This window comes from Athene noctua, chromosome 3 (assembly GCF_965140245.1).
Source record: "Athene noctua chromosome 3, bAthNoc1.hap1.1, whole genome shotgun sequence".
NCBI classification, from domain to species: domain Eukaryota; kingdom Metazoa; phylum Chordata; class Aves; order Strigiformes; family Strigidae; genus Athene; species Athene noctua.
Window position 1 is genome coordinate 71,247,692 of NC_134039.1, and position 27,583 is coordinate 71,275,274.

The 27,583-nt window shown below is 43.2% G+C and overlaps 1 protein-coding gene across 1 annotated transcript in view; it reads left to right on the forward strand.

The window, feature by feature from the left end:
• Positions 1-27,583, forward strand: part of CELSR1 (cadherin EGF LAG seven-pass G-type receptor 1) — a 173,875-nt gene that overhangs the window by 100,301 nt on the left and 45,991 nt on the right. The window contains exons 5-8 of the mRNA XM_074901601.1: positions 267-355; positions 21,018-21,175; positions 22,309-22,472; positions 23,915-24,040. Coding sequence (XP_074757702.1) covers positions 267-355; positions 21,018-21,175; positions 22,309-22,472; positions 23,915-24,040 — 537 coding nt within the window. The remainder of the gene's footprint in view (positions 1-266; positions 356-21,017; positions 21,176-22,308; positions 22,473-23,914; positions 24,041-27,583) is intronic.

Here is a 27,583-nt window from a genome sequence, read left to right on the forward strand (position 1 = left end):
TGGATTTCACTTTCTCAGCTCTGACAAGGAGTAGGCTTCCTTTCACTGACAAAATATCCCAGCATGATACTCATCATATCAAAAAAACCTCAAAGTACTGCTTTTAGCAGAAATGCAGAAGAATTCATATACATTTTAACCTCACTTGACCACCAGCAATAGCTGATTCTACCCAATATCTCTCTATCTCTCTGTGTTTCAGTTCACCGCAAACTTAGCTCTGCATTAATGTTGACTTACTTTTTCCCTTCTGCCTGCCCTTGCAGGGGAGACAACCACTACAGTGGCACCATTCGTTCCAGGGGGAGTTAGTGATGGGCAGTGGCACTCGGTCCAGGTGCAGTACTACAATAAGGTAAGACTAATTGTGTTGGTGATGACCCTATTATGTGTAAAGCAATAGAGGCATGGGTCATCTAGCTCTGACCTAATGTATGCAGGTGACCTGAGTTTTATTTATTTAGCCAAGCACATTGCTACAGTTCTGCACAAATGGTACTGGTCTTGCTCACTTTGCCTGGGAGAAAAATTCTCTGTGAGGGCTTTTGACTTTTGTCTTGGGAAGGCAAAAGCAGACCTAATACATTCTTTTCAGAAGTATTACCAGGGAAGCCTTCAGGTACTTGGAAATATTTTAGTTTTCAGTTCTTTAAACCCTCATAAGTGACAGTTAAAACAACTTATTCACTGATTTGGATCTTTTTAAAGAATTGTGCAGTGTAGGAGCCTTCAGTGTAGCAACTGCGAACCACTAGTGTAGAATGTTCTTGAAGCAAAAGAAAATTCTTCCCTATAACTGTCTTTTCTTGTGTAAAATAACAAGTTTAGCTAGCACAAGCTTCTCTGGTTTGGAAAATTTGGTTATTAAATGGCTGACACTTTTCAGTAATCAAGGGCTGTCTTACTAAATCATTTTTGTCTGCTATATAGAAATATGCGCTAGAGAAATGCAAAAAACGTCATTGTATGCAGTCCATGGCACTCAGAGGTGGGCTTTTGGGTCCCTGTCCCACAGCTGCTCCCTTGGTAGCTGTCAAGAGCAGGTTCACTTTGAACCAAAGGCAGGGGGTTTGTGCAAACCAGCCATTTTGTGATGAACCAAAAAGTGGGCTTTTAGGGTGTACAGTGTCACTGTTTACAGATAGATGTCAGAGCTCTTCTATAATCTACAACAAAAATTAGAGAATTCATTTAGTTACTGAGAAGTGTTGCTTTTAAGTCTGACATGATAGCATTATGGGGAATTGGGTAAGGAAATAGAGGAGCATTGTTGGCTCTTAAAAAGGTAACAGGATACTGGTGTAGGAAGCTGAATGGAAGATGAAGGATTAAAATGATCAGCAAGTTCTTTATTTCCCAGCACTGCATCCTTTCATCACAGTTTGTGTGGCAGTTTGAATGGGAGGATTAAAATTTTCTTTCGACTCCTAGATAGGGTCTCCTAGCCTAAGGATATTTTATTAAGGAAATAAAAAACTTTTTTATTAGTTATTTTATATTAAGCAAAAAATTAAAACTTGTTTTATAAGTTTTGTACTTAATATCCTTAATATACTCTCCACTATTAGATGAGAAACGTGGTGTGTCGCCATGCATGCCTCTGTGGACACTGTGAGGCTCTTCCTTACAAACTGCAACATGCCATGTTCCCATAGTCTGTGTATTTCTTAGGGAATCACTTTAGAAGAGTAAACAGCACTTGCTGAGACAGCAGAGGGACACTCCAGGTTTCCAGCTCCTTGGTGGATGAGGAGGGGAGGACACAGCTGCAGGAACAACCATGTAGCAGCTCGCTGAAGCGCTGCCGAGCAGATAAGGGGCCCAGGCGGACCCAAGACGCTCTCTAAAAGGCAAAGAGATCTGACACAGATGTTAAAAATAAACCCCTGCTTCATTTTCAAGGCTTGTTGTTGTTCAAGCAGACTGATAGGTGCACCATGTTAGCAGCTGGTGTTTTCCTATCGTTAACATGTGCGCCCTGTCATCATTTTCTTCTTCTGCCCCAGTTTTTCAAAGGGGAATGAATCAGTCCCTGCTGCACGGGAGGAAACTCAGGACAGAGAGGGAGAGCATAGGGCCCATGCCAGGAAACACCACTGACTTCACTGCCTTTGCCACTCACATGACATAAAAGTGATAAAAAGCAGGGTCACTGTGTGGAGAGAGCACTGTGCCCTTTGCTGTCCATGTTAGAGACTTAGGTCATCACCTTCCCCTTAGCGGTACTTATTCCAGCTTAAATGGATAAATTTGGGCTGGCAGAGGGGAGCTCACCATATTGCGTAAAATGGCACAAGTAGGATATGCTAACCTGTATGTATTAAGCGTGCTCTCAGGACTTCCCAGCATGTCTGAGAATTGCATGTGTTGCATCAACTCTTCAGTAGTGAAAGAAGGAGCGGTCGCTGTGGGGCAGTGGCAGCTGGAGGCAGCTCTGCAGGTCTGCCCACTGAGCTGCCCGCTGTGCCCTACAGCGGGGTTGAGCCTTCACCTCAGCTGTTATTTCTTTGTAAAACAGTTCCTTGGCTACTTCATGTTTTAACAAAGCTGGAAGTAAAGCTCCTCTGAGGAGGTTGAAGAGACAGAGATAATTTAAGGATCTGAGTTGTGCCAAGATAAATGGGATGCTATGTCTAAACTTGATGCAGCTAAGACATGTAAGAATAACAGAATACCCAAAACTCATGAGTTTGCTTAAATTATGTACTCATATTATTTTGCAGGTATTGCATCCTTCCACTCTTTACAAAATCCTACCACAGTGTCAGGTCCTTATCCTATCACTACTCAGCCCTTTTGCTCCACTTGAACACTGCACTGTCTTCCTGAGCAGGTAGAGCTCCCCTGAGCCAGCTCCCTCCTCCCTGCCTCTGGCTCTTGTCTGATCCCCACCACCAGCCCTTTCTGCACTGCTCTCCTTCCTCTCTGCCTCCAGGCCACTCAGGCATTTTGCAGCAGCACCCTGTCCCTGGCAGCAGAGCCACAGGGGCTACCTTCACGGGCTCCTTGCCCCTTCTTCTGCTGTTTGTTTGGGGAGCTTCTGGTCTTTGCTCCTTTTTAGACATCTCCTCCCAATGCTGTCCATAGGAAATGGATACTTTGTCATCTCAGATACCTGTAGAGATCCATTTTATTAATTTGACTGTCTCACATTAAGAAGTCCTTAAAGAGGTATTCATACCTGTTCTTTCTTATCCCTCACCCATGTTGAGTTTCTCTCTCTCCATCTGCCCTTTGCTCCATCAGCAGGTTTTCTTTATTTAATAAATACCATCACCTTTGCCTATGCATTCATCAGTCCCTTCCTGTGTCACTTGTGTTATTCTTCTTATTCTGTTTCTTATTCTTCTTACTCTGTTATTCCTCTTATTATTTGCACTCTTACAGCTGAGTGCTTCCAGGCTGCTCATCCTGCTACTGGGGTCATTACAGCTGTGCCTGTCCTTTTCCTACCCACCACTGTGTCCTTGCGCAGTGACAGGCTTCTTTGTGCTGGACTTTTTCCTCCTGCTTTGGAAATGTGAGATGTGTTGGGGTGCAGGTTGAAATAAATAGCAATTAAAAAATTTCCTGTTGCGCTCACAACAAGTGTTTGGGGTCAAGTACTCTCTTAGCTTCATTCTTCTTTCCCAATTCCTTTTTTAGTTAAGCTTTTTAAAGTACCGTTTTAAAAACTAAGCTAGAAATTGTTCAGTTCATTTTGTTCTTTCTGCATTTGTACAGCATCTAGTAAGAAAAAAAAAAAAAAAAGGGTTTGGTCTTCTTTGGAGCCTTTAGATAATGCTATAATTCACATACGGAATATTAGATTTCATCACAGCTGAGGTTCGTTTTTCATCTTTAGTTTTTGAGGAGAATGACTAACAGGCTTTGATACATAATCTAAATCACTTCAGTCCAAAGCAAATTTTCGGAGATGAGTTTTTACAGCTCTGAAAGCTGTTCCTGCAATCCAAGTTGATTGTGGTCAGATATGACCAAAGGTTGAGTGGTTTTTGGCACCTCAGCTCTGTGAACGATATTTGTCTGAGCATCATTGGAACTTGGACTCCAGGAGTGGATGACTTGGATGCGGGGGGCAACTCTGGTGGGAAACTTCTACAGCAATTTTCTTAATGTGGCACACAGTTTGATGATTGCTGCCACCCTGCACAAAGTCATTTTGGTAATAACGATAATGAAATGAGAAGTAAGTGTAGAAGTGACCCCTGCAAATTATTTTTTATACTCAGCTTGGAAGTGATGTGCTTGGTAATATTTAGTATTGTTGAAAAATGTTGTTTTATAATTAACTCCGTATCAGAAGTGTCCCCTGCCACTTCAGGACAAACACTGGAGCCTCACTGGTAAATCCAGAGGTGAGTCCAGAGCCAACTTTGTACCACTGTGTTTGCAGAGAAGGATCAAACCAATTCTCTATCACCTCAAGTATTTGATGCTTTCTCACAAATCCTGTTACATGCAGGCACTGTAATGCCTTGCAGTAATGAAACAGATTGTATCAGAGGAGGAAGGGAAGCAATGTTGTTTCATTTACCATGTAGTGATGGAAATGGATTCTTCCTCCCCTGGTAACAGCTGGCACACTTGGTTTCAGTGGAAGTGCCTAAGGGAAGCACATGGATGGTGTTTGTACTAAGGAAGTGTCGGCTCTGTATTGAATTTCTGAAAGCGAAAACACCAAGGGGAAGGAATTAGTAGCTGTAAGAGAGCAGAAGTGAACTAGGAGAGTTTTATAACCATTCTCTTATTTCAGTTGTGTATTAAAAGTCTTGTCAGCTACCGAGTAGCAAGGTATCAGTTTACCTGTTAGCAGTGTTACTTGCAATTATAGATGTTTGTTGACAGTGGGGGGAAGACAGGGAGGAAAGCTACTTGCTGATGCTGTTAGCTCAAATACATAACCTGCCAGGATCCTGATCTTGTAGCCATTAAAATCAATGAGAGGTATTAAATTAATGGTGACCTACGTGTGACCTGCTTTATCAGGAGGTTTATGGAAATTCAGAAGGGGATTCTTAAAAATTATTTTGGAAGGAAAGGTGGGAGAAGAGGGAAGATTTCAGCCTGGCAAATGAAACTGATAAAAACCAGCAGAAACAACCTGCTGCTTGTTCACAGGATAGCTGGTATAAGGGGCAGCAGTGATGTGAGCTGCTCTCTTAGCCTTAGTAATGTGCTCCCTTTCCACATGATGAGAGTGCAGTTATCCTCTGATGGAGTTTGGTCCTTATTCTTTGGCTCTTCTGAGCCTGTCAGCATGAGTGATCGTCAGTAGTTTTCGCCATGCTGATATGTGTTTGGAATAGGAGCAAAACCACTAGGCTGTTTGATTGTAATGATGCTCAATATCGGTAATATCACATGAACTATGTTGCATTCATTTTACATACAGCATCGTGTATGGTTATAAGCAGTGCTTGGGACAGGATATTTTAATGAGCCCAGCAGTGGGTAGTGTTTTTAATTAAGTGAAAATGTCAAGCCACTCTCCCAAACTTCTGATAGAAATGCAATTTTGTTCAGAATTTGAGATATACCATCAAATTTATGTTAATGTTTTACCTGACTCATTACCTCAGGGTAGAATTCATCATTTGGCACAAGATAAAAATGTTTTGCGTATAGACATGTTCCATTAATTATAAAGGGCATGTGCATGTATATTTATATACTGTGTATCTTCTACATATATACTGTGTTACTTATACCTATATGGCACCAGAGTTGCTTAAGGACATTATGTTCTGTAGGCAGAAGCTCCTTCTGCATCTGTTTAATGGACCACAGGATAATTTTACCTAAATGGCAGAAAACCTGAGAAGAGCAGAGAGAAACATACTATCACTGAGTGCCTGAATTGCAGTACAGTAATTCTGGGGGATGGAATGAACAAATCCCTGAATGACTCACAGAATGACTCACAAAGTAACGACTATAAGACCAGGCAGTGTGTGCGTGTGATCCTTCTCCATGGTCAGGAGGTGTAAAACGTTGGGTGCCTCAGAGAGTGTCTATTGTAGTGGTCACTTGACCCTGCAGGCTCTTAGGATGAGATATTCAGGACAGACATTACCCTTTTTCTGTAACTGGGCTATGGTTTCTTCTCATATTTGATAATCAATAGTAAGCTGCCATTCCTTCACTCTTTCCTTGCATGTCTTTAGACTGAAGAGTGCCGTGGTTGCTGTTTCAAATGCTTGACTGTCTTGAGAGTAGTCCACCCTTTCACAGCAGTTACAGTTAGCAGGGACCTGCTGCTTTCCATCCCAGAGCCCAATCCTGTGTTTAGCCTAAAGACAGATGTTGGAGAAAACAGGCAAATTCTTCAGTTAAAGATAAACTTAAAAGAAATGAGGGCTGCTTAGGACTGATCTTTGGTGCATGGTGAATTCAAAGCACAGGAGATGCATTGCCCTAAATCAAACTCACATATGCTTTTGAAAATCTCCAGCCTGTAGTAAGTGACGGTTTCTCTTGAGCTAACTGGCCTTCATCTGGGGCAAGCTGGAGCTTGAGTATCACCGAAGACTGAGCTAATGCTGTAGAGATTTAGCTCTCAGCCCACTCACACACTAGAATTTGCCAGTACCTTTCCTTCCCAGGGAGGATCTATCCCTCACCCACTGACTGAAAGCTGTTTCCAGGTGCCAAAACACCCTCTGTTTCAGTGCCAAGTCCCATGCTGTAATTGATTTTCTGTACTTTGGGTGCGTGCTGCAGCTCTCCCCTTGTGCTTGCTCAGCTGGCAGGTGAGTGGGTGGGAAGGCAGTGTTCTCCCTCGCCTGTGGGTTCCTCGTCCGAAGCTGATCCCAAAGGGTTATTTAACTGTGCCTGTACAGCTGTGCTATGGCACCAGTAGAGCTTACCATTTTGAGTTTGTATCCACAAATCCTCCATACTGTGGATCACTAGTAGTGCCCCAGACTGGCTATTGATGTCAGGAAGTATCATATGTCTGGGCAAAACCAACCAGTTCTGTATCTGGGGAGACCTCAGTGTGCCCGTTTTCTGTGAGATCTGAGTGATGGCTCTCCAGTGCTGCCAGACAGAGGTTGTGTGCCCTACTGGGCTCCAGACAAAGCTGGGGGCAGCTGAGGCTCTTGAGGGTGATGTGGATTTGGGACTGCTGCCAGCTCAGGTAGACTTGGGAGGAAGCTCCTTGAAACAGAGGAACAGATCCCATCTGCACTTGTTTGGGACTCAGGGGATGAAGTGGAAAGCAGAACAGGGTCATGGAGGAAAAGACAGGAAGAGAAAAGCAGCCCTCGGCCAGATCAGGGCTTCATTTGCTGCTGTTCCTGTAGTTAGTCAGGCAGTATGTTGGTCAGAAAGCGGAATGCCATATGGGAGTTCTGTGAATATAGATGTCTGAAGAGACACAAATTGAGAGCATACCTATTGGAAGATAGTATCTGTCAATGCTGTTACTGTCAAAATAGAATGAAAAATATCTGCAGGTCTGTTCCAAACCACCCGCCTTCATTCCATGCACACTTGCCATCTCCATGTGCAATTTGTGTCATGTCCAAGTGTACTGTTTTTTTCTGGGACAGAGTTAATTGTCTTCATAGTAGCTGGTATGGTGCTATGGTTTGGATTTGTGACCAAAATAGTGTTGATAACACAGGGATGTTTTAGCTAATGCCGAGCAGTGCTTACACAGCATCAAGGCCTTTTCTGCTCTTCAGGCTCCCCCACTGGTGAGTTGGAAGGGGACACAGCTGGGACAGCTGACCCCAACTGACCAAAGGGGTATGTAATGTATACCCCTCTGTTATATCATATATAATGCCATATAATGTTGTGATGAGCAATAAAAGCTGCAGGGAAGAAGGAGAAAGGGGAGACGTTCGGAGTTACAGTGTTTGTGTTCCCAAGTAGCCACTGTGCATGATGGAGCCCTGCTTTCCTGGAGATAGCTAAACACCCACCTGCTAATGGGAGGTGATGAATGAATTCCTTATTTTGCTTTGCTTGCATGTGCAGCTTTTGCTTTACCTATTAAACTGTCTTTATTTTTACCCACGAGTTTTCTCACTTTTACCCTTCCCCATAACACCAGGGGAGTAAGCGAGCAGCTATGTGGGACTTAGCTGCTTGCCAGGGTTAAACCATGACCCTAGGCAAGAAAAAAGCACTTTACAACAGGCCTGGTGTTCAGCAGCTTCAGGATAAAGGCTTTCTGTAGGGGACAGAAGCAAAGACCTTGAGATGGAAATTGAAACATTTTAAAAATTGCAACATTTACCTGGCAAACTTGGAGATGTAAAGGGAGGGTTGTTGGGTGTTGTTTGGGTTTGGTTTTTTTTTTTGGAGGGGGTGTCCTGTTTTCTAAATAAAGCAGAAAAATCCAGCCAGTTTCTTTGCTTGAAAGACTTCTCTGCACAGGTGCCTTCCAGAACTCCACCAACTTCTGGTCTGGCAGATGGAACAGTGTGAGTAAATGTACATACTTGACAGAAAAGCCCAATGAACCCACCGGGCCCCCAAGGGAGACAAGAGTGGGGAAGCAGCAGTCTTGCAGGACAGCTGCAGAGGTGGTGGGACAGGGCCCACCAGCAGATGCAGAGGGGACAGCTGCACACTGCAGCGAGGATGGCAAGAATTTACCTTAGATGTGTGATGTGTCTTGCTGGAGCGTGCCTTGTGCGTGCAGAGCACCTGCTTCAGCTGACCACATGGAGAGCATAAGCTCTTGGGTTCAGTCTTGTACAACCCCTGCATTTTCTTCTACTCTTCTACACAACACAGATTATGCCTGTCACTCATTAGCAGAATTGTCTTTAGGATTATCTTTATAGCAAATCTCTAACATTCATCACTGTCCTTGTTTTACTGGAGCTTCTGTTTTGATTCTGGGAGCCTGGGTCGTGCAACTGCCTAGCAGTGGCCACAGGCAGAGGACTTCTGAAGGACTTGAGGATGCACACGCAAAACTTCTTTTTTAAAAACTCAGGTCCACCCCTGTTCTCCCACCCAAGAGCCAGCTGGGACTACATTTCATCTAGCCACCAGTCACTGGGACAGTGACACAGCCATACCCTAAAAGTCAAGACCTACAGGGCTGCATGCTAGGGTGCACACAAAATGAGAAATTCTTTCATGGGCACCTGGAAGCTCAGCAGGCACTTGTGTTCCCCCACCGAGGGCATGTTTAATCCAAACCCCTTGCATAAGCACAAGCGTCATGGCAGTCGCAGGCAGTGGGAGTGGTGCCTGTGTTGGAGAGGTTAATGTAGCACTTTGTTTTGAATAGGGTGGGATGAAATACAGCAGCCTCTGAGCGTCTGCTGCGGAGACGTGTGCCCCTGCACCAGGTGCCTGTGGAGCTGGCAGATAGGTTATCTCATTTCCTTCTGAAAACACAGACCCTCTCTGATGATGACAAATTCACCTGTTGTGGAAACATATTCTTTATACAGGACCCATAATTGATTTTGCCACTTGGCCTTGAAAAAGAAAAAAGGTAGATATCAACATTTTAGTGAAAGATTGTGACAGCTGCGCCAAAAGACACAGATGACACTGGTTACTGCTTTCTCTCCTATAAAGGGAACGAATTCTTGTTAGAAGTCTTGGGTTCATGGTGCTCCATGCCCCAAGGACTGACAAGCAAACAGGAGTATCATGCAGCAACTCAGCACAGGCTTCCCTGTGCCACCCCACTGCCACGCTCCCATTCCAGCACGAAAACCTTGTTTGCTCAGCTCTCAGTTTCCCTGCTGAGCCTGCCAACGAGGCTGCCAGCGCCGCGGGTGATTTATGAGGCAGGCACATGCCTGCAGCTGAATAGGGATTGCCAGCTCCTTGGAGAAAAGCCACGTAGCTGCCACCAGCTAGGCATAACTTTTAGTTATTGGATGCAAGGTGAAAGACTTTGCCCTGAAAGTATCCAGGACACCATTCAGTATCATTTACTTCTAATCTGAATGGTCAGGAAAAGTGGTTGGCAATTCAATTCTCAGATAGGTAGTATGTATTACACCCTGTGCCAGGGAGCACTTTTTGCACCAGAGCATGGTTGCCCCTGCCGAGTGCTGCGTTTTGTCACTCACTTGGAAAAGACAGACCCCAGCGGAAGTCAAATCACCACAAATGCAATTAGTAAAAAAGGCTGGGTATAACTTATGCAAATGTCTATCATTTGTGACATCTGAGCAGACATAATTGCGATCTGAGGGGAGACTTTCTGAAGTTAATCCTCCTGGTGGCTTCCAGACTAATTTGTTAAGGGATTGAGGGAGATTTTCTAAATAAACAATGCAGTTGTTGAAGATTATGATAATGCCACTGTTGATCAGATGTGAGCCACAGTTTGGATTTTGCTGGCTCAGAGTGACTTGCTGTGTCCGTGATCAACACAGGCCTGCTCTAACATTGCTTGGCATTGTCTGGTAAAGAAAAATGCAGAATATTAATTGCAGTGTTAAACAAGAACTTGGTGTGTGTGTAGGGTACTGTAAATACTGAAAAGTCCATGTAGTTAGAAACAACCTACTTCTCTGGGCATATCTTTCCTGGAAGAAATACAATTTCATGGATCTGCATTTTCCAAACCTAAATTCATAATATCTCTAAAAAATGCCAATATAGCTTTTAAAGTCTCTCTCAAGCGTGCAAGGCAGAAAGCATGTTAAAATTTAGTGCTTTTAAAACAAATCACGTATTCTTATTTAAGATTTAGCCATATTTCTAATTTTATCATTTCCTGATCACCCATCTCATTGTGAATATTCAGTAGTGGAAGGTACTATAGGGTTATAGAGGCCAGTGGTGTCACAGCGAGAAGGAGGCAATGGACAGTGCTAACTTCCAGTAGAGCACTGATGGTATACTTTCCTTCTGTGGCATTTTCATGGGATCAGAAGTTCTGCCATAGCTTAAGCAGAGGAAACCTTGCAGGACACCAAAACCACAGTCAAGTTGTTAGCTGTGGTTTTGAGAATGACTTATCTGTGGTTACCTGTGTAAGTGTGGGGCCTCTTCTTCACAGAGAAGGTTGCCAAGGTTTCTTCAGTTATACCAGGAAGAAAAGCAACTCAAGTGAAAAAGTCACTTTTTTTGCTAGCCACGGCCAAAATTTTTGACCAGCATCCTGAGGGACTTGCATGTTTCATTTACTTTTCAACTCAAGAGTTCAGGGAGTTTTTGTTGAATCACCAATATTGTTAGCCAGATGCAGGTTATGATAGTTTTTTCACAACTTTCTTACAAGAACAAAAGTTACTATATCAGCAGATTATTTTGCTTTTTGGTGATCAGGCTTGTATACTTGTGAAGCATGCAGTAAGTGGTGGAGGCACATGTACAGTATGAGCGTATGAGGAATTTCTGGCTACGTATTTGTGTTAGTTATCTGTACTATGGTTTTTTGGTGCTAGTAGGCATGGCCATTTAAAAAGCCTAGCTATTAAAATTACAAGCAGCTAAAGGAAGGGAAAGAAACTAGATTTTCCATTGCTGAATACACGCCAGGGTTTTACGTTTAAAGTTCAAAATGTTTTCTAGTCAAACACATAAAATATGTTCCTCGTGTCTGAATACAAACCATGTCATTTCCTACATGCTCAGAACTCAATTTTTAAAATGCCATGAGAAAAGGTAATCTCTGCAAAAATAATTCAGTTTATGAGTCATTTCCTGGCATTCTGGCTGAAGATTCAGAGACTCCCATCCTTGCTGAGACCCAATTCATCTTCTTCCGTGCAAATACAGAGGAGTACCATCAATGAAAGTCCTAGTCTAGATAAGACCATAGATTTGATATATAGAAACTGAATCTTGACAGATTTTGATTAGAAATAATCTACAGTATTGTTAATAGTGAATGTATATAATCTGCATGATAATCTGCCCGCAGTTCTGATGGTCTCGCTGTCCTCTGAAATCTTTAAATCAAGCTAGTATTTCCTTTTCTGAAAGAAAATTTTAGCTCAGGTGCAAACCAAGTTATTGAGGCAGGACTAACTCAGTGATGTTCTGAGGCTGTCTAAGGCAAAAGGCTGATTAACATGAGTCCTCTCCGTCCATGAAATGTGGCAGGATTCTGTGAAAACCCATCTCGAGCACCAGCCTGCAGCATCCAAGGTAGGAAGCAGAGAGCCAGGAGGTCAGAAGTGTTGCTGCACATTTGCCCTGTTCTTATGGTCTTCCATGACATCTACTGCTCCTTCAGCGGGACTTTGGTCTGTCCCGCTAACATCTGAAAAGCACTGAAGGGCTACCTGGCTAATATTTACTTTTTCTTGGTCCTACTCAGACATGGTTGCTGAGCCCTTGCAGGTGTTAGTGGGTGTGATCTGCCCTTGCAGAACAGGCACATGTGAGTCTGGACTTTAAAAGTCCCTCCCTGCAATTCCACCGATATTTATTCATGTGGATTTCAATTAGTAGTAATTGTTTATGTTGATTTTTTTTTCTGGTAGAGGGTAAGTGTGAAGTGATTGATATCTGGGAAAGGAAATCAGGATTTGGCGGCAGAGCGACATTCCATTGTCTTGACATGAAATAACAAATAACTCTAAATCTGTGTCTCTCGGGAAATGAAAGTGTAAAGCAGTGAAAGTCATTTGGAGGTCATTGATATGCAAAGTTTGTCCTTCTGCCCAGACTTGAGTGGCTCAGCTCTCCCTGACAGTTTTGAGAAGTCTGTTGGGCAGCTGGGGAAGAGGAGGGCAAGTGTGTACCCATACTTGCTCTTTCTCTCGTCTGGCTGCCTTTGGAAGTGTTGTTCTCACAGAGTTTGCAAACACCACCTGAAGACACTCATTGTTGTGGCAGTGATTTTTTACGCAAATGAAAACAGTAACTTTTCAGAAACCATCCCCAGGGTTTTCACTCTGCAGGGAAAGTAGGGACCATATAGTGTCAAAACCAACCCAAGCCTCTGCTCTTCTGGAAGCCTCATCCTCAGCAAGGCTGCTCAGTGCTTAGTCCTCTTGCTCCTCCCAAGACTTGACTTGTGTGCCCAGTTACAACGCTGCCACTTCTAGGTCTATGCCCACCCCAGACCTGAGCTGGGTCTCAGCTGCATGGCTTTCCTCATGGTGTGGGGCTCTCAGATCATCCTGGGGAACCTTGGCACCCCATGGTGCTGCTTAGGCCCAGGTATGCTCAAGCTGTTTTAACACCTCCATGCAGCAAAACTTCTTGGAGGTTTAGCATCACCTCCCTAAATGGTGATTTTCAGCTTCTCCTGAAGGCTGGGGAGATGCAAGGGACCTCTGTGAGAGCTGGCAGAGTCTGAATGGCTGTTGGGCTCACCATAAGGCCCTGAGGACAGTGCTTGAAGGCTTGTGCAGAGCTGGTGGAGTCATTGAAATGGCACCTCAGGAATTTGGTGCAAGTTCTTTGAAGTGCACTGTTATCTCCATTTAATCACACAGTAAATCTACATGAGCTCACTGATTTACAGTAACCCTTCAGGTATTTTGCATCTGTCTGTGTGGTGAAAGAAAGCAGCACTTTGCAATTACCTGGCCATGCAGGGGTCTCTGTGTACCAGGAGAGCCTCACAAAGATCCAGCCATGGCGAGGGTGGCCCATAGAGCAGTGTGGGATTCCTGGATTTTACAGACACAGTTGTGTCCCCATCACCCATGCTGAGTAGCAGTTTGCTTGGCAAGATGTCACCAGGCATGAGTCCAAGGAGGAGGAGGAGGAGTTAGTTGCTGTGAATAAGTGTCACACTGCTATTTCTAGGTATTTCTTGGACTCTGACAGCAATAACATTTGCATCCTGGATGCAAAAGTCATAAAACATACAAGATTTATATAAAGCTGAAAATATTTGAGATGATACTTTGGCAGGTAGACGGGGACAAACAGGAAAGGGAGAAGGGTTTGCTGAACTGTGAGAGGAGAACATGTGAAGGTGAACAAGGATGTTCTTCCAGCATCCTTCATGTGTTCTCCTCTTCCAACTCTCCAAGGATGCTGGAGGAGCACCCTTGTTGGTGAAAGGGAGGGAGGCAGCAAAACATGCAGAAAAAGTGTTCAGAGGGCAGAAGACGGTAGGGAGAAGGTGCACCAGCCACAGGGGCAGATCAGAAGGGAGAAGAGGGCTGCAGAGGGTGGATGAGGGGACCTGCAGCAGCAGAGCGCCATGGTGAGTAGTGTCTCCCACATGGAAAGCTGAATATTGTCCTGAGGAGTAGGCATGGTCTCTTGGCAGCCAAAACAGGTCCTTTTTGCTGTGTCACTGATTCAGCATCAAAGACTTGAGAAGCATCTGGGAATACAAATTGGAGGATAAAATTTCCATTTGAAGACAGGGAAAACTCATTTTTCCCATCAGCACTACAGCAGCCCTTGCCAAAATGAGTCAAATCCAAGGATAAACTTTTTGTAGGAGCTGGACAATATTTGTGAAGGTAGTGGTCACACTCTGTGGAGGGCAGGAGCACACCTGGACGCCATGTACATGTACCCATGGCTTTTCACAGCCTCGCCATGCCTTTGCCACATGGTGGGACAGGAGGGCTGCTCCCTGGCTCTGCCCTACCACTGAAAGAGCAGCAGCAATTTGGGCAGTGCCAGGTCTCATAGCTGTGCTGAAAGCCTCTTGCTTTGAATATCAAAGTTTAGCCTCTGGATTTGGCTGTGAAGGAGATAACAAATCAGGCTAGTAAAACTTGCTTGACTTTGTGGCCCAGCCTGAATCCTGACTATTGGTGTTGCAGGGAGTATGTCTAGGAAAAAGAACTGGTCTGGTGGCTTTTCAGAATTTGCATTTTTGACTCACTAGGAGGAAGCTTTTCAGTTTTCCTTTTCACTGTCACAGACTCTCATGTTTCTTTACAGACTCGAGCCAAGTTTGTATAAAGAAAGGCCATTAAAATATTCCGGGAATAAAGGGGATACATACATCAAAGGAGTAAGGGGTGTATGTGAAATGATTTGTCCTGCCTTTCCCTGGTGACTAATCAAGATGTCTAAAAGATTCTTACTTCTTCACACCACCTTATTTTAAAGGTGCTCTGGAAAGCTGTAGGGGAAAACTTTAAAAAGCAGAGATTAACATTAATGGTTTCTCTAATCTGGCCTAATTTGGAGTTTACCAATTGATCAGAACCGTCTGCAAGTCTATGCCACGGCACTAAGCTTCTCTGGCATTTCCTAGTCTCTCCCCCTGGGATTGCAAGTATGGTGCTTTCCCCATTTGTTTTTTCCTGTTTATTTATTTTATATTCCTTGCGGGGGGCTGGGCTCAGGCCACTTGCCTAGGGAGACTGCCACTGCCATGGGCCCTTAATGAGCTTTTTGACCACTGAAGCAGCACAGCATCGCCTGGGAATTGGAGAGGTTTTCTCCCTTCCCCACGTCAGATAGCAGAGCAGAGGCCAGCGGGTTAACGAAGGAGCCAGGGCGGCTGGCAGGCTGCCTAATGAGCACCAGGGAGCTGGTGAGGGGGGACCTCAGTGGTGGCTGGAGCCCCAGCAGAAGCCTCCAGTGGGACCTGCTGCTGGTTGCTCCATTTTTTCCCATTATTACTGTTACTGGAAGCATTAGAAAGCAAAGAGCCCCACAGGGTATGAACTTGAGGCATTTTCCACCCAGCACTTTTGGAGGCGGTGGGGTCTTAACCAGCACATTAACAATGCAGAGGAGTGCTTTTTTGTATTAAAAATAATTAGGAAACAGATTCTTTTTAACCTTTAACCACTCCAAACAGTCAATAAATCATTAGCTACTGATTAACAAAAACAGAGGGGTAACTTATTGTCCGCTGGGCAAACTCTTGGAAGCACTGAAAGGCTGGCGCTGACTTCAGGATGGCTTTTCTTTTTACACATTTGCACTTATTAAAAAGACAAACAAGCCAAGCTCTGCATATTAAGCTATGACACACAAAGCATTTTGCTAAAAGACCAATTTTCTGAAACAGATATATTTTTTAATGTGTACAGTGAGCTCAGCAAATGCAGTATTTACGATATGCAATATTGTGTCAGTCCCCCAAGAAAACAGGCCTCTTTGTGCCAAGATTGAGGAGGTGGGTTGTGTCTCATCTGCAAGGGTCCCCTGTTTGTGTCCTCAACATTCTGGCCGTGCTTACACTCTGCTGCTGAATTGTCTCCTGAGCTCCTTCAAAAGACTCAGTGGGGTGGCTAAAGCAGGCGGAAGTCCTCGTGGATGAGGTTCAGAGAGTGCAGCTTTCAGTTCGAGCTCAGAGAATATCCATGACATTGGAGCACTCTCCCATGGCTGACCAAAACGACTCTCCCTCCTTCCATCTGTGTGAAAAGTCAAGTGGCAATTTTTTATCTAAGAATTCAAGTTGGAAAAAGATGTTCCTGGTGGAGGACATATCTGTGGGATCTTTGGAAAAGCCATATTATCTTGCAGATTAACTAATACAACTGTGAGATCCAGGAATATGAGTGTCACCACAAACATTTGCACCTTGTAGTATTACATGTATGGTATCTAGTCATGTTTAATTCAAAGTAAGTGTACCAAAGATTGGACTATTTGCCTAAACCTCTCTAACAATTTTGCATCATGACTTTTGAAAATTGTAGTATTAATAAGAATGTAACAGTTACGTATTTAGGACAAAGCTTCCATTGTCTCTTAATCTGTATGTCTTTTCCATTCACTGTGCATCGTTACACCATCTGTGTCTTTAATAAGTAACTGTGTGGACTCTTGCAGTTTAAATATTTACTTTAAAATCATAGAGGATCCAAATGAAACTGAGATACATGAGAAAATCTATGATGTTTTAAGTGGAATGGGAGTAGATTGGTGCAATAGATTTGCAAACTATAAACAGATGTGTTTTGATGACCTCCTCTCCTCTATCTGGTCTCCATTTATAAAGCACAAATTAACAGATTAAGCTTCTCAAGGTTTTACATGCACCTGGGAGAATCTACATGTGTTTCTTTCTGTTGAAGTTGAGGGGAGAGAAGTCCATCCATTTCACTGCTCCATACTTGGTATTTCACCAAAATCAGATTTGGCATCACTAGTCAAATACCTTCATGGTGGTGTTCTCTCACTGCAATCTGAGGAAGTCACTGCAGGTGGCCAAAGGGAGTTACATGTGCCTTTGCAACTTGGGAAGGTCTCACTGTTTGCTATGGTCAGAAAGGGAGCTGAAATTTTCAAAGGACATCCTGGGAGACTGTCATTTCTGCAGTTGCAGCCTGCATGTGACTCTCTGGGGAAGGGAGAATGTCATGGGTTAAACATGAGATTTGAGATTGTCCACCCATCTATCAGAACCACTAATCTCTTTCGTGAAAGCTCAGTGAGGCAAAGTTAAGTTTCATGACATTGTGTACAGTTTTAGGTACTAATTGCCATTATTTGAGGAACATAAATATAGTTTGTCTTGTTTTACAGATAGAGATAAAGGTAGGTGACTTCTGCTCTGAGTCAGGGCTGCTTCCTTCTCTTCTCCAAGTGACTCTGTATGCGATTATAATGAGAAAACATAAGGGTCAGTACAACTAACACAGCATACTTTAATAATGGGGTGCACGGAATGTCTGAAGAATCACTGTGAAGAATCATGGTGATAATGCACTGTGACACTCAGGGCTGCTTTTTCCCTTCCTTTTTTTGAGTCCAGGATGAATCCACTTCTTCCACAGTTTGTTTAAGGGAGACCAGGTTCTCTCTTTGGCACTGTTGGGTACCTCTTCTTGCTACTCACTTTTACAGCATGTGGTCTTTGAAGTTCAAATCCCAACCTCTTTCTGGACAAGCACTAAATAAAAAGGCAGCCTTTAGGGTTAGGCAGCACAAGGTATATTTTCAGCCTCATGAGCAGGAACTCAGTTACCTGACTCGCATTACTATTAATGGGGGTCCTGCTGGTAAATTCCTGTACACCACACTGCACATTCACTCACGAGTGCAGAATTGGCACAGCTAATGAAACTTGCCTTTTGGGTAGCATGGTGTTTCAGGAGATGAGTTTGACAGGCAGAAAGGACTGCTAAGTACCCAGATGAAAGTTTGTCTTTTAACTCCTTGAACATATTTCTAGAAAATAATAGTGTGAATTAATGCTGGTTAGTGTTAGCTGTTCCTACTGTTAAGGATCAGTCTTGCTCCAGTAGGATTCCATTGAGGCAAAGATCATGTCTGAAATGTAAACATGTGTGCTGTCATTTAGTGTTGGCAACTCGCTTTCTTGTGCATTTTCCAAGTACTACTTACTGTTATTTATTTTCTTTCAAACATAGGCCAGTCCTTTGCCATCACCAGCCTCTATAATCACAAACAAATTAAATTATTTTTTATCATTTTCCCCCTGCTACTTTCCCAAAGATGCCCCCTCCTATTCACAAGCATTACCTTGTGATTTCCAGCCTACATTACTCATGGGCATCTTATACCCATTTGTTCCTCTACTGTGTCCATTGCAGTGATAGTGTTTTGTCATTTCCAAAACCCTTCCCCAGCGTTTTCTTTGCTAGGCTAAACATGTCAAGTCCATTTTGTGTTTGATAAGGTAAGCTTTGCATTGTCCTGGCTGCAGTTCTGTGCATCTGCTCTAGTTGGAAGTTATTTTTAATAAATTAAATCAAAATTGTCCTCCATATTCTATCTTGTTCAGTGTCATAAAATTTCCCTCATACCCATCTTTGCAACAACACACTGTTGTATTGCCTTTTTAACCTTTTAATCACACCATGGTTCATAGTTGTTTTGTAGTGAATAGTTATTTTTTCTTAATTTTCATCACTTATAGCTGATGGTCTCTGAACCTGCAATAGGAATTCTTGTCATTAGATCCCAGGTTTCATGTTGTGTGATTAATTCTCTTTCTAGCACTCAACTATTCAAAGTGATTCTTTTTTTAATGCATGATGCTCTAAATATCCTTTGCATCACCAGCAAACTCTATTTAGTATTAATCAAAATATTAAATGAATGAAATCAGTTTCATGTTTCAGTTCTGAAGGAACTCCTAACTTAGGCTTCCCTTGTTCCAGTCTTTTATTTATTTTATATTGTTTCAATTATAAAGTATTCCCTATGCTAGCTGCTGAGAAGATGAGTAGTGTAGTACTTGCCACATATAAGAGAAAAAGAGTCCATGTCGCATTAAATCACTCAGAAAATCTGTCTTTCCTTTCCCAGCAACATGTTCTTTCATTTTGGGAAAAGCCTGTTCTGTCAAATGAGCCTCTAACATGGTCAGAAAATCACTACATGTTTGAAGTATGGTTTGAACTGTTTGGTCTCTCTTCATTCACTGGAATATTCCATTTCTTCTTCATCAGTTTATGGTTCTGTGTGGTCATCAGAGCCAAAGAGATGCCAGAGATCCTCACTGCAATGAACAATCAACATCTAGAGAAACACTTTCTGGTTTCTATGTTAAATAAAAGTAGAAAAAAAATCAATTTGCCACTGCAGCTAGTTGACTGTGAAGGAGCAGCTGCAAACTGCGGTCTCATCAGGTTGCAATCTTGATTAACATTGGGCAGATCCCCCCTGCTGCGAGAATAAATACCCTGCCTTTGTCGAGGCTCCCACGTAAGAAACAATAGGTTATTTCAGTGAAGCACAAGAACGTAAATGTTAATCGAATCATTCCTCCGAATGAATAGAAGTAGCACCCAGAATGTAAACATTATCATTTTGGAAGGGAAGGCCTGCCTGTCAGTTGGTTAATTTTCTCTGTATTTTTTTCTTTTACTTTGAAAAGCTGCTCCCTAACATTGCCATCATTGCATACAGTAACACTTTCATCACTGCAAATATGTATGCTTCCTGTCTTTCCAAACTAGGCAGTGGCAAAGTCCAGGGAGTATCGGAAAAAATAAAATCTACCTTAATATCACTCAAGAGAGGTCAAAACCTTATACTGTGTTACTGCCAAACCATGTGATCACATTAGTTCTTGGTAGAGGAAATGGAAAATACTTTCCAACTGAAATTGACACCAGGAAATACCTTTTTTAATGTTTTTTTCTTCACTGGGATAATTAGCCTTATAAATAAATCTGTATCTCTTTACAGATGATGAAAGTGACTTTAGGTTTTTTAACAAATTATGTGTGTACAAGTGAAACAGAAAGAATAGGCATTTATCCCCTTACTGCTTCCTTGTTTGCTGTTCAAATAAGGAATTTCAGTACACAGTTGAGCAATATATGTTTTAAAGTGAGCGTACAGCAAACTACAGTGTGATGCCTGGCCATCTTCCATTTTTATATGGTTGCAACTACTGTTCATCAATACATCATAAAATTATCTCTTGGCTTTCAGTTGTGCAGTATGTCTGGTCAGATCCTGGTGACTCATGGTGTCAGTCTGCATGCTTGGACCAAAACAGCTGCATAAGCAAACTCAGATCCATCCATTATTTTTGATTGTCCGGCTCCAGAGGTCACTATTCACCCGTGACTAAAACCCAGGAGCTTATCAACTTGCTCAGCAATAGGCAGTGGTTTCCTGTACCCTCCATCTTATAGCTGGAACAAGCAGCCTTCTTCAAAGTTCCCTCCCAGTCATCAGACAACCTTTTACTATAGCCTTTATAGGAACCTGTACTCAATTTCTGGCAACCCTGACAGAGTACTCCCATCAGAGAAAATTTATTTAAGCCTTTAGCCTTGCTTGTGATATTACATCATTCTATGCTTTTCTGTCTTTGGGCAGAAACAGTGTTCAAATTCAAGTGACTTCATTCACTTGAGGTGAAGAGTTGCAAAATGAGCAGAATTTATTAGAGTTTGCTGTGCAGAAGTAAGAAAATGAATCTTTGAAGTGATTTGGGCCAAAGTGGTTCAGCAGTGGAAGAGACCAAAGCCACTTCTGACCATGCTGTATATCACACTGAGTGTTTGTAGACTTTCTTCGAAGTCGTTTGTTGAGTTTTTTTCTTGCCTAGACGTTGTAGGTCAACTTCTGCTATTTTGTTTACATATCCTATTTTAGTCCCCTTTGGGGGACAGGAAGAAGCATGTTGTTGAGCTGGCTGAACCAGCATTTAAATCCCGTGTGATATGTGTCACTGTATGACATGTGCCATTTATTTCTTGAAGCCCAACATTGGGCGATTAGGAATCCCCCATGGGCCTTCAGGAGAGAAGGTGGCCGTGGTGACTGTAGACGACTGTGACACAGCAGTGGCTGTGCGCTTCGGGAGCCTCATTGGAAACTACACCTGCGCTGCCCAGGGGACTCAAACCGGCTCAAAGAAGTAAGGATTCCCTATATTTCCATTTTCCACTCTTCTTCCAGGGGAGAGTCAACAGTATGTTATTAACTGCTAAGAAAATTAAGTTGGAAAAGCAGATACGGTTTAACAAAAAGTAACCAGGTTTAGTTTGGTAGGTGTAATTTGTTGGAGGATACTGCATATGTCAGTGGACGTGGTGGAATGCACAGTGTTTTGTGTAGATACAGACATGTGCTCAAATTACTTGTAAAATGCAAAAGAAAGAAAGAAAGATCTAGACATCAGTGTGGATAGCCCCCCCAAACCATCTACTCAGTATGAAAGTGGAGAGAGAAGGGAAAAAAAAATAGACTTCATTAATGAAGGGTATGGCTGAAGAGCTTATTACTTCCATCATTTAAGTTAAAAGCCCTGTCTTGATAGAAATAAAGGAGATACAGAAAAGGCTATTGAAAATCATTAGATATGAAAGAAACTTTACTGTGAGGAAAGACCAAAAATGATTAGTACTTTTGAGTTTAAAGAGGAGATGGACAGCAAAGCAGCATAGTGGGGAGATAAAGTGATAGTAGAAAGACTATTGAGATACACACATAAGATTCCAAGAGACGGGGCCACCATAAAAATTAGAACTAATTCAAAGTGATGAGGTGATATACTTTTCACACAGTGTTGAGTCATTCAGTGGAACCTGCAGCCACTAGATGTGATTAAAAATAAACTCTTCAGAGGATTTTAAAAGGGTTGGTACAGTATAATAATTAAATCATTATATCAAAATCTACAGCATCTCAACCCCTGTGCTGAGGAGCATAAGCCAGCCCCTGGATGACTGGAGTCAGAAACAAGTGTCCTGTGGCTGCACATCTTTCCATAATTTTCATTCTGTTCTTCATATTGACCGCTGTTAGGGAGAGGTCGTTGGATTCTGTATGCACATGACAGTTAGAAGTGATGGTGTTTCTGGAAGGTTCTTTGATTGCAAGCTCCGGAAGTGCTGATATAGCAGAGGGAAGTGCTGATGTAGCAGAGGGAAGTGCATGGCAACACGGGTAAACTAAACAGCTCACATGTGCTTATGGAAGCAGTGAGATAAAGAGCAAAACAAAACAAACTATATGCAAGAAATGGTGAGCATTTCTTTGTTTCTTCAGATCTTTGGACCTAACTGGCCCTCTCCTCCTTGGCGGTGTCCCAAACTTGCCTGAAGATTTCCCAGTGCACAACAGACAGTTTATCGGCTGCATGAGGAACCTGTCTATCGACAGCAAGCCGATCGACATGGCTAGTTTCATTGCCAATAATGGCACTCTGCCAGGTATGAGCAACTACCGCCTCAAAAGTCAACACGAGAAAGCTCTCTGCTGTAGCTATGTGTGTAACAGGGATTAGGATGTTGAAGAGGCCAGCACTGGGAGGAACCCCAAGAAGGGTCAGGGGACAGAGGTGTCTGAAATGGCCCCTGTGCCCCTGTTAGTACTGCTGAGTGTAAAGCGTTTGCCCCAGGCTGCATGACAGGGGCCTACAGTGCTGCCGGGCATTGTGCTGCCACCACATCACTGGCACAGCTGCATCCAGACCTCGTTTATTTGAGGAAGGTGCAGTCTGCGTCCATGCCAAGGATGTACACAGTGCCTGTGGCACAGCACACACTTACAGGATTAAGCTGCACACAGAAGAAGACCGGGCTGGTTTAGACCTTCTGCTTTGCTATGACTTTCACCCAGGAATTTACTCCTAAATGAACTTTTTGTCTGGTTTTTTTTTTTAAACTGCCTTTTAAAAGTCACTTTGCTCTGAGAGCTGGTGGGATTAGTTAATGAACAAGATAGCATTTTTAATGACTTTTCATAAATTATATTTGTTCTGTAAATTAAATCCTCCAGTCCTCCAAATCTGAAACCTCCTTCAAGAAGCAGCCTGTGGAAGTTTCTAATTTGGTTTCCAGTACTTGGATCCCTGACCAGGATTAGTTCTGGTGTATAGAGTGTTCTCATCATCATAAAACTGGCCCTTACATGCTAGAATGGCAAGTCCCTTCCTTCCACACTGCTGAAGGTCTGTGTAAGAGCTAAATTGCAGTTCTTAGATATGTTGCATTGATCATGGATTAAGAAGGAGGTCATAGCATACACTTCAAATTGCTCTTTTGTCTTGGAGCTCTTTTTTAACACTTAGGTGTCTAATATTAAACAAAAAAGTTTTTATCGTATGGAAATAGACATCAGGAGGCCATGAAGTGTTTTCTTTAGGATGGATTTATTTTTAGTCATTTGGAAATGTGTTTCCGTATAGTTTAAAACAACGATGTATAGCAGTGTTATTCCACTGTGTAACACTGCACGTTCGCTTTCCCTGGTTAGTGTCTTGGTTAGATGACAGTAAGTTGCGAACAGTGGTGCTGAGTCACAACACCAGTCAATCTGACCGTCTCCAGCAGTGGATGACAGGGCAAGAGCATAAAAACAGGACAACCATGTAGTGGTATTTCCCCAAAATTTTCTCTTAGTCCCCAGAGATTTACAGCTCAGTGACTGTATTTAATAGCCTTTGTTAGATTTGTCTTTAGGAATATGACACTTGCTCAGCTCACATAAACTTCTTCCATCCACATTTTGCTTCACTGACTTCAAGGATATTAAAAAAAACCCTCAAACCTGTAGTGGTCATGTCTTCTTTTTACATGCAAACTCAGATACAATCATTCAGAGCCTTTTGCTGGTTAGAACTATGCCAAGTAACTGTTTTCCTAAATTTCAGGCTGTGCAGCGCAGAGGAACTATTGCGAAACCAACTGGTGCCAGAATGGAGGCACGTGTGTCAACAAGTGGAACACCTACATCTGCGAGTGCCCTGTACGCTATGGAGGGAAAAACTGCGAGCAGGGTAGGATGCAAAGACCTCTTCGTGCATAGTCATGTGTGCACGTTTCATTACCTGTCATTAACATCTCATAGCATGTATGTCAAACTGTAATGCTTAAGGAATAGGCATTGAAAGATTGCAATTAAGACTAAAAGTCACCCATTATCTATTTGAAATATTTTTAGAGATCGCTTATATAGTAAATATGGTAACTGACATACTGTCATGGATAACAGCACCTTTCACTGATTTACTTACATAAGCAAAGTAGTTCAACAGAACTTGGCAGTATTTAGTGATTTGTTTATAGTAAAAATGCCTGATCCTAAGCCCCTTTAAATCAGTGGAAAGAATCCCGCTGACTTTATTGGGCTTTGACCCAAACCCAGGGTGAATGTGCAGTCTTAATCACCACTTTCTTGGCAAGAAGGCACTCTCTGCTGACTACAAGCACTTTCAGTTTTATTGAGTTTTTCTTTGATTGAACACAATGTGTGTATATGTGTAAAACCTCATTAACAAAGGATGAGGAAGGAGCAACAGGTGTGTTTTGTAGGGCGTGAAGAACTTGCAGTTAGTTTCATCCCAAGGAAGCAAGGAGTTGTCTGCGTGAGGGGACCCCTGGGGTCAGTGCAGCAGTGGGCTGCCCGCTGTAAGGTGGCACATACACGTCTAGTGGAGGATTGCTCATTTGGAATCTTCCTGGAGGCTTTCAGGACAGAAAAAACTGTCAAACCTAAACAAGGCATGGCTTTCCTAGAAACAGAAGGCCAGATTCTGGCCTCTGTTACAGATGTGGTAGGTTTTCATTTCCATTATCCCCCTGTGACACCTAGCTCAGAATAGTTTGCAGTATGATCAAGGATTTTGTTCTTTTTGTATGTCTACCCCAAACCAGACATTCTTGATTACTTACAGCAGGGCATGGACCCTGGAGTAGCAGGTCTCAAAACTGAGATGCACAGACCACAGTGATTTGCAAACCACTTGAGCACAGTATGCCTCCACCTGGGCCAGATCTAGGTGGTGGCAGATGCTCTCCCCTTGCCTGAGAAGCAGCAATTTAGGAGGAGAGGACACATAGTTAAGTTTTTGACTTTGAAATAAGGGTATGAAGGGTAAGAGACAGGGAAGATGAATGATGGAGGCCTCTTCCTATGTTCCACCTCATGTAGAGCTGACAACTGCTATTACTGCCCCTAGCAAGGTACCTGCTTTCTATAGCAGCTCCTCAAATATTTTGAGCTCCCTAGGTTTATATGAAGGTCTACTTTTTCCATGTGTCTCATGTCAACTATCTTTGTCAGTGAAGTTCTGGTGTTTTCTTCGTGATAAGCTGGCATCTGTGATACAAACCTATGCTGATGTCTTCCAAGAGAGTGCCAGGGCCCAACTCTGGTGTGACCTGTACTGGGGTAGATGGGAAGTAGTACTATCACATGCAAAACCTATCCTTCCCTCTGTCTTTATCTTAGTTTTGAAGCAAAACTTAAAAATTCAATCAAATGTGTGTTTTATTCATTATTTTATTATCCCAAACTCAAGACCAAAACATGAAGTATGTGATTTAGAGAATCACCTCAGAACTGCCCTGTAGCTATAACTGGATACTCATTTTAAGTTCAGGTAATACAGATGACTGGAATCATGCAATCACAGCATCACTATCTCCCCCTGCCCCAGCGATCTCCTCTGCCTCTAGTGTTGTGCATTCCTCCAAGTCCCCTTTGTCATTTGGTTAGCCTGTGTTCTTGCTGATGTGTCAGTTTGCCAGGGGAGGGGGTGGTGGGGGGTATAGTTTGAAAACAGCAGGCTGCTTGCCTTTTTGATAATATTTGTGAGGCAAAGTTTCGCTAAGGAAAAATTGCAAGCCAAGAAAGAAATTAATTTTTCTGAAATGCGACGAAAGACTTCAGGAGTCTGACATTAAAGTCAGGAGGAATCACTGCTGTACAATACAAGGATTTCGGGTTGCTCGTTTGAGTGCTCAGATATGATCCTAACAGCATTAGCTTTTATGAGGCAGCTATTTAAAAAAAAAAAAAAATAGCTAGAATATTTGCATTCTTGTGTAGGAGTTATTGGTTCATGCATTTCTTCACTACCTTTGGCAGTGCTGGATCTGCTTCAGGCTCACAGAGGAAAAGAAACTTTGGCAGGTTAAAAATCCAGCTTTTCTGATTGCCCACTCTTCAGAAACTCAGGAATCTGATCTGCACTACTCAGGTTTTACCTTCACTACCTCCTAGGACGTGCTAACTCCCCTTCTGGCAGCTCCTATCTACTTCTGCTGACATATAGAAGGAGGATAAAATAAGGGAAAAATGAGTTTCACATTTGTTGTAGTTTAATTCTTTTAAAAACTGAGATATTGCAATGCTGTGAGGAAGATTTAGCAGCTGTACCAGACTTGCTCTCGGATGGCTAATGTCATTGCACCAGCCCTGAGCTCAGCACCGCAGGTTTGCACCGCGACATAAGCTGTCACATGGCCTACACCCAACCTGCAGGTGACATCCAGATGTTGGCAGTGTGTTTCCCCAGGCCTTCAGTCTCCACAGCGAATAGCCCTCACATCTTTCTGATGGCCTTTTAGATGTAGGTGTCTCTTAAAAGTGTATGTAGATACACAGGCTGCACTTCAAAGTGACACACCTTGGAAGACAATTAATTTGTATCCCTGCGTCGCCGATGGCAGGGAGATGCTGTGCTTGGAAGTGTGTGCGCTCGTTTCTGTGGTGACAGGGGTGGTCAGGGCCCGTCTGGGTACATTGGATGTGGCCATCAACTCCTCCATGGAGACCGCTGGTCCCAGGCATAGGGAAGGGCTGGCCGGAGGAGGAAAGTCAGAGGGGGCTGACAGATGTGAATTTTTGTTTTACTAGCAGGGGAAGGTGCACCCTGGCCCCAGGGTAGGGAGGGGAGCTGGGAGGAGGTGTGGGAAGGGAATGGTATTTGCAAGCACAGAAAGTCACCACGGGTGAGAAAAGGAAGAAGGTGGCTAATTGCCATGCCAGCCCTGTTCTCCCAGGAGTGGCGCCGAAACACTTGCAAACAGCATTCCCAGCCTCTAGCGGGTGAGAAGCCCGTAAGGTTTGCATCCTGGCTCCACTCTCCAGAGGCAGGCAAACTTAAAAATCTCATCAATGGTCTAGAAAACAAGTAGCAAAGAAGTTGGAAGTTGAGGTCATTGTGAAGGTCGGCAGAGGAGAGGAGGAAGGAGAGGGCTGACTTTTGCACTTGTGGAGCAGGAGGAGATGATCCTGTTCAACAGCTATGTTCTGGTTACTTTTACACTGATGTGGTGCAGTGCAGACTGATGAATCATACCCCGGTCCAGGCAGCCAGACCTCGAACACTGAACTCAAGTTTTAAGCAAGCTGGGGACATCTGTGTCTGGTGGCAAACCATTTTAAATTGATGTCTGGGTTTCAAGAGCAGGCTAAGCTTCAGGTGTTCCACCATATGCCACTGCTAGTATTCATGGAGGACTGAGTATAACTGCAAAGGGAAGATCACAGCCTGGAGCAGGAGGGAGAAGGGTTGCCCTTTGGGGCTGCCTGC